Source organism: Beta vulgaris, chromosome 3 (assembly GCF_026745355.1).
Source record: "Beta vulgaris subsp. vulgaris cultivar EL10 chromosome 3, EL10.2, whole genome shotgun sequence".
In the NCBI taxonomy this organism is placed as follows: Eukaryota; Viridiplantae; Streptophyta; class Magnoliopsida; order Caryophyllales; family Amaranthaceae; genus Beta; species Beta vulgaris.
In genome coordinates this window covers 2,333,290-2,342,823 of record NC_079204.1, presented here as the reverse complement: position 1 = coordinate 2,342,823, position 9,534 = coordinate 2,333,290, and the positions used below count along the sequence as shown (strand labels likewise).

Below are 9,534 nucleotides of genomic sequence, written 5' to 3'. Positions count from 1 at the left end.
ACAAAAAGCTAAAAAAATAAATTATGAAATTTTTATATGTCTCTATTACATAAGCCAAGGGGAACAACGGCGTCCCCTTGAAATTTACTTAATTTCCCCTCCGTCTACCTAATAAACCCCAATTTCATGCATAAACTTGCCAAAACAAAAATATCAATCAAATCAAATTTAAACCCAATCAACTCAAATAAGATTCAATCATATAAACTTGCCAATAAAAGAAATTCAATCAAAAACTTACCGAACGTTAATACTACATACAATAACAAAAAAAATTACACGGCATAGCATCCTCTCAAATTAATTTTTCTATAACACAATCTCAATTACAAACACAAACTCCAATAAAAAAAATCATTTTCATTCATAGATTGTAGCTTTACAACATTCTCAAATACGGAACTCTGAAATTTGCCGATTCTTTACCGTTAATCAGGTATGCAGTTCGTTATTGAAAATAAAATTATGCGTGATGTTCTATGTTTTATAAATCTTAAAAAAAATGTGCTATGTTCGAGTAAAATTAAACTCAAATTACAGTAACTCTTACGAATATGTGTTGTATTATATTTTTTCCAAAAAAAAAATTAATTTAAATTACAGTTTATTTAAAATTTAATTCGAAGATAGTTGAAATTAAAATTAAAATTACATCATAAATAGTCGAAAAAATGAAATTTCGTCAAAAATGACTTCAATATTTGTGCCCTGGATATAAAAAAAATTGAGACAAAGTATGAGAACTCGAATTGTTTTTGTGCCCATATATACAAATAATTTAAGAAAAAAAATACTTAAACCCATATATTAAAATCAAAAAATCAACTTTCGTTAATATAGCTTTAATATTCGTGCCCAAATTTTAAAAAAATTGAGACATAATATGAGAATTCGAATTTTGGGGAAAATAAAAAATATACTTAAACCCATATATTAAAATCAAAAAAAATGTGTCCATAATCGAATTTCAACATAAACTGCAAAGCTTGGGACATGACGCAAGCAAGTTCGACGATACGGGCTGAGCGGAAGCCAATTTCATGACCTCCGAAGCCAACTCTGCAACTTGCTTAAGATAATCCTGAGCTAATAATCGACGGTCTCAATTGAATAGAGAGAAAAAAAAATCGAGTGTGTGGTTTAAATTAGGGGAAATTGATAAAGATGATGTTCAATTGAATAGAGAGAAAAAAAAATATTGCGTAAAATTCAGAAATATGGGTATGATAATTAGAGGAGTAGTAGTTTGATTTGGGAAAAATGTCGTCGCACGCATCGCGTGCATTAAAAACTAGTATTGATTAACAAAACGAGAAAATACTTTATTTAAAAGTTTTTTATATAAGTAAGTTGAAATCTCCAATGAAGTGAAATTGAGGATTCCTCTCACTTCTCTCCCACAAGAAGTGAAACTCGATCCCAAGATCTTGGAATTCAAGGATTAGGAGAAACGACAACCACCAAAAGAATTCAAGGTTTTACAGCTACACTTTTGGTGATGATTTTTGTCCTTGTGGTGCTCCTGGTTGCACCACACTCCTAAGTCCCACCAACACCATATGGTCTTTCTATCCACAATTCCACTCATTGATCCTCCACACTTTTGAGTTTGTGATCCTTCAAACTCATAACTCATCTCTCTCATATCTTTCTTCATCATGGCATCTTCAGTAATGGCAGGAGCTTCCTCCTCTTGTTCTGTTGCCTTCTCCACCAGAACCCACTCTTCTTCTAAGCCATACACACCTCTTCTTCCACAGGTTAGTTTCCTTTTTTTGTTTTTTGCTCACTATTCCATCTTTTTATCTTTCAATTTCTTTTTAGTGTTAGAGAGCGACTAAGCGCAGTGATGTAGACGAGTTTCGATCCCAAGTCTTGGATACCACCCCCACAAAACTTTATTAACTTGGCCTTCACCAACTTTATCTTTCAATGTACTATTATAATATTATGTCATGTAATCTTAATTGGGTTTTTCTTGTAATGTAAAGAAAACCAACTTTCATGGACTTCCTCTGCAAGATGCAAAAAGGGTCATCTTTACTTCAATGGTATCTGAAAAAAAGAACAATTCAGCAACTTTTAAAAGAGGGCTTGAGATTAGAGCAAGAACAAGTGGTGCTTCTAAGACAATTGAAGTTGAAGTTGATAAACCATTGGGTCTCACACTTGGTCAGAAACCTGGTGGTGGAGTTGTCATCACTGTAAGTAAATTTCTTTTTCTGGGTATTTCTGACTTTATTTTTATACCATTTAATTGTATGATTTTGTTTTTGTCTAGTGAAAATTTGTGATGTATGTTTGAAGTTCTGGGTGTTTTATTTGGTGGAAATTTTATTGGTGTTGTTTAATGTTGGTTTAGGCAGTGGATGGGGGTGGAAATGCTGCAAAATGTGGGCTTAAATCAGGTGATCAGGTGCTTTATACAAGCAGTTTTTTTGGTGATGAACTTTGGCCTGCAGATAAGCTTGGATTCACTAAAACTGCTATCCAAGCTAAGCCGGATTCGGTTTACTTCGTTGTTAGTAGGTAATTTTCACTCTTGTTTGGGTAATCAGTTCTTGTGTTACTGTTGATAATTTAATTGAGAAGCAAGGAATTGAGAGATCAGCTAGAAATCTGCCATTTTTTTTTTAGATATACTATGTTATCTTCCTTGAATTTCTAGAGAATTGCCCCTTCTATGTTTTCTTCCTAAAAATTCTAGTTTAGACAGTGCATTGAATTACTTTAAATTTCGGCTTCCCTCTTTTGTGGGATGTCCGAGCCTAGGTTTTGAGCTCAAATGGCAGGATTTTTGATAAGATTCAAGCTACATTACTCGAACTCTTTAGAAGTGTTAAATTTTTCAGAACTCAGAAGTATCCATAAATAATTAGTGCTTTTCTTTGTTTTGTTATAGTATTAATTTTCATGGTATGTAGCCAAGTATCCGAGCCAGACATGGGTTCAACACGTCAAAGTGACTGAACCTTTATAAAATGATACTTCTATGAAGATTGAAGATGATTATATAAATATAGCATCCTGGATTTCTCTAGCAAGAAGCTTGCTTTATCTTTGCTGGTTTCCTGGTCCAGCGTTGCCAACATATTAAGAATCCACTCTCAGACAGCATACTTTGCCTCCGTATCATTGACTAGTAAAATTGAAGTTTTCATTTGACTGCGATCTGTTGGTTAATTTTGCGAGTGAAAGAAACTTAGGATATAAACAGTTGGGTTCTAGTCTGTATATCAAATCAAACTTAATGAAAATGAATAGAGTCCATCAACTAGTTTAGAGATCAGAATTTTTGCATTACAAAGCAAGCTGAACCTGGGGAACAGAGAATTCAGGATACCAAAGCGCAGCAGTAGGTGTCAAAGATGATACAATGTCAAAGGACCAACTCAACCAAAAGTTTAAGCTCACGAGTCATGGTTGGAGCCCCAGGAACTGTTTTATACTCTTACGGAGAAAGGATTCCATACATCATCATCATATGGAGCTCTCTAGTTAAATGAATCGTGGGCAGTTTCTCATGATCTGAGTATCCTTACACACAAAATCTGAGTAAGCTAGGGCACAGTTCCCATGGAAGGAAATGATGAGTAAAATTCGTAGTCTTGTCTGCATAATACTGGTTGAAGAAGGATAGTTTTTCCCTCCCCTGAAACGGTCAGTCCACTTCTTGGAGTTCTATGATGCACTTGGATGTCGAAGTATAGAGAATAGCACTACTCCCTTCATCCCACAATCAATTTAATATTGCACAGCAATTACCATATCCTCTATAGAAAGAAGAGAAATGGATTTGAATATACTATTGGGTCGGAAAGATTCAGAGCATGCAAACATATTTAGACAGAAGAAAAATCAACACATAAAAAGTGAGTGGAGCAAAAGTGAAGAGATAACTTATGAATAGTAGTATATATTAGTTCCAGGACATCTTAAAATGGCAGGACTATTAACTTAGCTAGGAACAGCAGGAGTATCTGAAACTTTTTTTTTTTGAAAAGAGTATATGAAACTTGAACGTTTACAGAGTGTGACAGTGATTTTTATTTTATTTGAGAAGTAAAATTTTTGTAACAGTCGAAGAAAGAGGCAGTAAAAAAAGCACAAGAATATCCAGTTCCTAGTTCAAACAAAATATGGAAACACTCAACCTTTAAACTTGCATCTGTATCACATCCTAACAGTAAAAATGATATATGTATCTTTAGACTTCAGTATGTTTGGGATGCTTCTATGGAAAACCTTAATTGTGTCCTGATGTTTTGCTTTTTAATACAGAGGTGCTGAAGTTGACGTAAAGAAACTAAACAAACGTCCTGCTCCTCCCCGTTTTGGACGGAAGTTGTCTGATGCACAAAAGGCAAGCATCTATTAAAGCTCTAACAACCCACCTCTGGTAAAACTCTATGCACATTTTACTTGAACTGTCTGCCTTTATGTGACTAAGATTCCACTAATTTTTGCAGGCCAGAGCAACTCACATATGCCTCGACTGTGGTTTCATATACACATTACAGAAACCATTTGACGAACAGGCAAGCTTGCTTATCAGATTATCATTAAAAATCTATGCTGACTGGATGTTTAACTTGGTTCTCGACAACTAATTTGTTTGAAAAGGCTTAAGTGGAACTAGTTCTCTATCTAACACCCTATCCCTGTGTATTGACAATATTGCCACTACATATTCTAACCCGACTTTGGCTTAGTGAGGGTATTGATGTAGTTAACAATCTAGCTAGACTCATTTTGTTTTGCCTGTTTTGCAGCCCGATGATTATGCTTGCCCTCAATGTATAGCACCAAAAAAGAGGTTTGCACGCTACGATGTGAACACAGGTAAGGCTGTTGGTGGTACTTTACCTCCTATTGGAGTCATCATAGGGCTAGTGGCTGGTATTGGTGCAGTAGGAGCATTGCTAGTCTATGGTCTTCAATAACTAAAATCCGAAAATCTTATTACCCTACTCTTCTGTAAATCTGCTGTTCATTCATGAGACGTTCACTCATTTGTTGGAAGTGATTCATCTGTTTATGCTGGAAAATTTTCTCCATTGCAAATGCCGGAATATATGTACATTGTTGTCTGAATGAATACTCATTTGATAGTCAAACTCAAAGCTAATGTTATCATGTTACACATTAATATATCCATAATAAAGCGTACCCTTATTTTTATTGTGTAAATACTCTACTGGAATTTTGGTTAATAAGCTTATCCTCCTTATTTTATCTGTTGGTTAATTCATGTTAGAATAATATATGTACATATATTATTATGTAAATATAATGTAAATATATGTACATATATTATTCTATCAATTCATACTTCACATGAAGCAAAGTTTGATGGCCAATATGAATTTGTGACTAATTAAGAGGAAGTCCATCAACTGTATGAGAAAACAGTCCAAGATATCGATAAAGGCTATGGTAAACCAGTACTACACTACCATGAGATAGTCCCACAAAGGGATACAAGGGGATGGGCTCGATCCATCACGCGAACCTCCTCAAAGACGTTCGTCGTCTTGGATTCTGGTAGCCAGCCAACTGAACGTACTGAAGATGTTTTTTTTTTTTGAAAGAAATTGTTGTTCTGGTTCCGAGCAAGTGAAGGTCATGTGTTAGACGGTTAGTTATGCAAGCCCAATAATCCAAAACAGTTAGTAGGTTCCGGAGACACGTTTTCGGGAGTGTTCGAGGAAAAATTGTAGACAAATTGAACAGTTTATGTTTACTCGCAGGATAACCCACGGCCGCGAGGTGGAGGGCCCATGGGAATTGTCAATTTCCTTTCTCTTTTCGTCTTATCTTTTTTAAGTCGTGTTATGTTACGATTTTTTATAGATTATTTATTTTCTAATAGATTGAGAATTGTATTAGGAAGATGGATAATTATTAGTTTCCTAAGTCTAGTTAGATTAGATCTTGTTAGATGTTAATTCTACCAGGGATTGAATTTCATCCTCAATATAAAAGGGGGATTAAAATTATTATTTTGTATGCTCATCAAATACAAGGAGAGATTACAAAGACTCTTAGGTTTCTAATTAGAGTTCTTGAGAGAGATTGTAATTCAAGGGATTTGTAAGTTTGAGGTTTTGCTAATATTCGTTGAAGGATTAGTAAAACGGTTTGTGGTTTTCCTCTACTTGTTAAGAGATCGGAGATGTTTCCACGTTAAATTTGTGTTTGGCATTGCTTTAATTTTCGCTCCTTAAATTTGTTTATATGCGAGTAATTTGGGGTATTAAAGTGGTATCAGTTTTTCAGGTATAGAAATTTAAAAGAAAAAACTGGATGAACGATCATTACCATATCCATATATTCAGAGCCGTCTAACAAGGCATGTAAAGCGACCAACAAAATAAGAAGAATATTTTTAGGGTATCTTACCATCAAATATCGCCTATAATCAATTTTAGTTAGGGCATCTATATGACCGTATTTCAAGGGAATAACCTAACGTATCAAGAAGAATAAGATGAACTAAAGTAGGATCAATATCGACAACAAAGTTAACCTTAGCATAAATAGTGTAACCTTTTTTGAGGAGGTAGTTAACTATTATGTTGGCTTCTCAAAAAACGTGGACAATGGAGTAAAAGAAAAATCAAGCGAGAAGATATATGATAACTAACTCACCCAACCTATAATGAACTCACTTTACTACTCCTTCACTCACTTCAGTAAAACTAAAAGCTTAAACAGACAAAAATTCTAAACTGAAGATTTCATAATTGAATTATTCTAGTCCAACTCCAATAAATAACTTCAGCCAATTCACCCATCACTTCCAATGAATAAAAATAGGTGAATCACTAGCTGCTTCTCGGATCATTCAACACAACCTGGCCTGCACCACCAATCCTAATAATGTCAATGAAATTTTCAGTCTATAGGTTCATTGACAGCAAAAAGAAATCCTAGTATTGCGTGCTATAGCATAACTTTATCCTAATAATGTAAATGTAGTTTACATTTTTAAGAAATAAACAAAGAGCAGTAAAGATGCAAATAAAAAAAATTAATCACACAAACGAATGGTGACGCGGAAAACCCAAAGGACGGAAAAAAAGTTGATTGTACAAGAGTAGCTATGGAGTTTTCTTAGAATATTGGTAGAGAGAGAGAAGGAGAGCTAATGAATTACAATGTAGTTATGTAGAGCTGAATTAGGTTACAACTTTTCTATTTACGAAGCTTGATCATACGATTACCCTCCCTCTTTAGCTGCTTCTTTTTCCGTGGGGCACCACAACCATGTTGCGGAATGGCGGGAAGATCAATATATTCCATTAAACGTGTTGTCTTCCTTGCTTTATTACATTGCTCATAATGATCATGTAGTCTCTTCTTTGTCATCTCTAACTTTTTCTCATACGATGAGGAGTCTAAATCAGATTTATTGCATTGTTTATTATCCTCCTGCAATCTCTTCTTTGTCATCTCCGACTCAATAGGTTCAGTAGTTAGATTCGGGAAAATCTCGTTTAGATCATCGTTCAACCCAAATTTCATGTCCCATAAACATGCAGTTTCTTCCATGTTGCTGCAAAATATCAACTAAATAAAATAAGAATAATGGAATAAAAAGTACTCCACTAGATAATGAAAGCAAGGCATGCATGAACAACGTAAAAGAACAAAGATACATAATAACTTCATATACGTGATCATATAGCACCAATGTTTAGTTAATTGAAACCAAATCAGTAACATAAAGTATGACAAAACAAAGCTTCTTCATCTAACGTTATTGACTAACTAACGTTATTGACTAAGAATACATGATCATATAAACATTAATCTAATTCTTAGTAAAACTGGTATTATCTATGATTAGAGAGACAACTAAGTTTGCACTTTTCTTTAACATAACTTCAATAAAGAATCAGATTATTATCGACAAATTAATGAAAAACTGAACTAACTCAAACCAACGTAAATATGTAGCAAAGAATTATCATTAGAACTCAATAACAATAAGTTGGATAATGAAAGTCCTAAAACGTCCTCATCTAAGGTTATTATTGACTAAGAATACATACATGAGTATATCAACATTGATCTAATTCTTGCAAAAACTGAAATAATCTACGATAGTTAAGAGAGACAACTTTGCACTAATTAAGAAAATAAAACTCACAACGAAAGTTTTGAACTCCGATAAAGAAGCAGATTATATATGATCGATCGAGCTAAGGTATGAAAACTGAACTAACTCAATCAACGTGATTATATATATAGCAAATTAATATCATCAAAAATCAAAAACTAACAAAGAATAAGTTGACACAAACGTATTACAAACAAAAAGATACTGAAAATCCTAAAACAAACAAAAAGAACACAAAAATATAACAAACAAGATCATGAAAACTAAGAAACAAAACTTTGTTAATTAACGATAATTAAGCTAAGGAAATTCAAGATTCATATATCATACCTTCAGGACGGGAAACACTAGTTTTATGACGTCGGCGTTAATGGCGTGAAGCTAAGCAAATCGGTTGTTGTAGTAGCTAGAATGAAAGAGAAGGTGGTAATTAAATGTAGAGTAGCAGTGATAGATGTTCGTAGTTCGTAGGGTATGTATATATATACCTATAACATATGTAACGTAAGCTCGATTTGTTGCCCAATGCAATAGAAATACGAATTTGAGTATGATTAGGAAACTCAAATATATTCATTGGATTTCTTAATGCAAATAGGACAGTAAACTAACAAAAGGTGGTGGATTAAGTTTTACTTACATTATTACATTTATGATAGAATTACAGTTATTTACACTGAAATATTTATCAGCTAAATTCATTTTATAACTATAAATAAATATGTATATATTAACTGGAATTTTCTAAAATCATCTGTTACAATAATAATTTTAGTGATATATACAAAAACTATAATATTCACTTGTGTGTCAAAAGTTATAATCATTTATATTACTTGACGATATTATATCTAGTGGTTTAATTTATTGAAAACAAGTGCTATTTTCAACTATTTCTAAAGCTTTTTTTTTTCTTTTATAGGAAAGTTTGTCAAATTCAACTTTTAAAATAAAAACTAGTTATTAGGCCCGGGCTATGCCACGGATAAGGAAATTTTTATTTATTAATATTGTACTTTGATATGATATCACTAAATACATCTTGGTCTAGTGGTTAAAACTTTAGTACATGAACTTGAGGTCACTGTAATTTATTTTATTGTACATGGATTACATGAACGAAAAGTCCCTAGGGAGAGCGCCACTTGGCACCGTTCCTGGTTTACGCATGCCTTTTAATATATTAGTATAGATTTTATGAGAAACGACCTTTTAAAAAAATAGAGACCAACTTCTCTTATTTTCAATTATTTATTATTCTTGACGTCAAGTTGGTTGAGCAAATCTATACTAATATATTAAAAGGCGTTCATAAGAATGTCTATGTGCCACGTGGCACTCTCCTCTGAGGTTCTAATGCAAATGCTCTATTTTCATGTCAAACTCCTCAACTAAAAAAATTATATTGT

The 9,534-nt window shown here is 33.3% G+C and overlaps 1 protein-coding gene and 1 long non-coding RNA gene across 2 annotated transcripts; one reads left to right on the top strand and one right to left on the bottom strand.

Moving 5' to 3' along the window:
• Positions 1-1,521: 1,521 nt before the first annotated feature.
• LOC104888040 (hypothetical protein) lies at positions 1,522-5,181 on the top strand. Its single transcript, XM_010672861.4, has 6 exons — positions 1,522-1,760; positions 1,992-2,204; positions 2,363-2,529; positions 4,282-4,363; positions 4,470-4,538; positions 4,773-5,181. The coding sequence occupies exons 1-6, from the start codon at positions 1,659-1,661 to the stop codon at positions 4,941-4,943; spliced, it is 804 nt and encodes a 267-aa protein (XP_010671163.2). The 5' UTR covers positions 1,522-1,658; the 3' UTR covers positions 4,944-5,181.
• Positions 5,182-7,076: 1,895 nt separating this feature from the next.
• Positions 7,077-8,542, bottom strand: LOC125495800 (uncharacterized). The gene is made up of 2 exons (XR_007272216.1): positions 8,456-8,542; positions 7,077-7,558 (listed from the first exon to the last, which is right to left on the bottom strand). It is a non-coding gene; the product is annotated as an uncharacterized LOC125495800 (long non-coding RNA).
• Between the last annotated feature and the right edge of the window lie 992 nt (positions 8,543-9,534).

Bases quoted from the DNA above. Each gene is read 5' to 3' on its own strand.
- LOC104888040 (XM_010672861.4), top strand. From the start codon at position 1,659: ATGGCATCTTCAGTAATGGCAGGAGCTTCCTCCTCTTGTTCTGTTGCC. The intron at 4,364-4,469 runs GCAAGCATCTAT...TAATTTTTGCAG, and splicing joins AGTTGTCTGATGCACAAAAG to GCCAGAGCAACTCACATATG. The intron at 4,539-4,772 runs GCAAGCTTGCTT...CCTGTTTTGCAG, and splicing joins AGAAACCATTTGACGAACAG to CCCGATGATTATGCTTGCCC.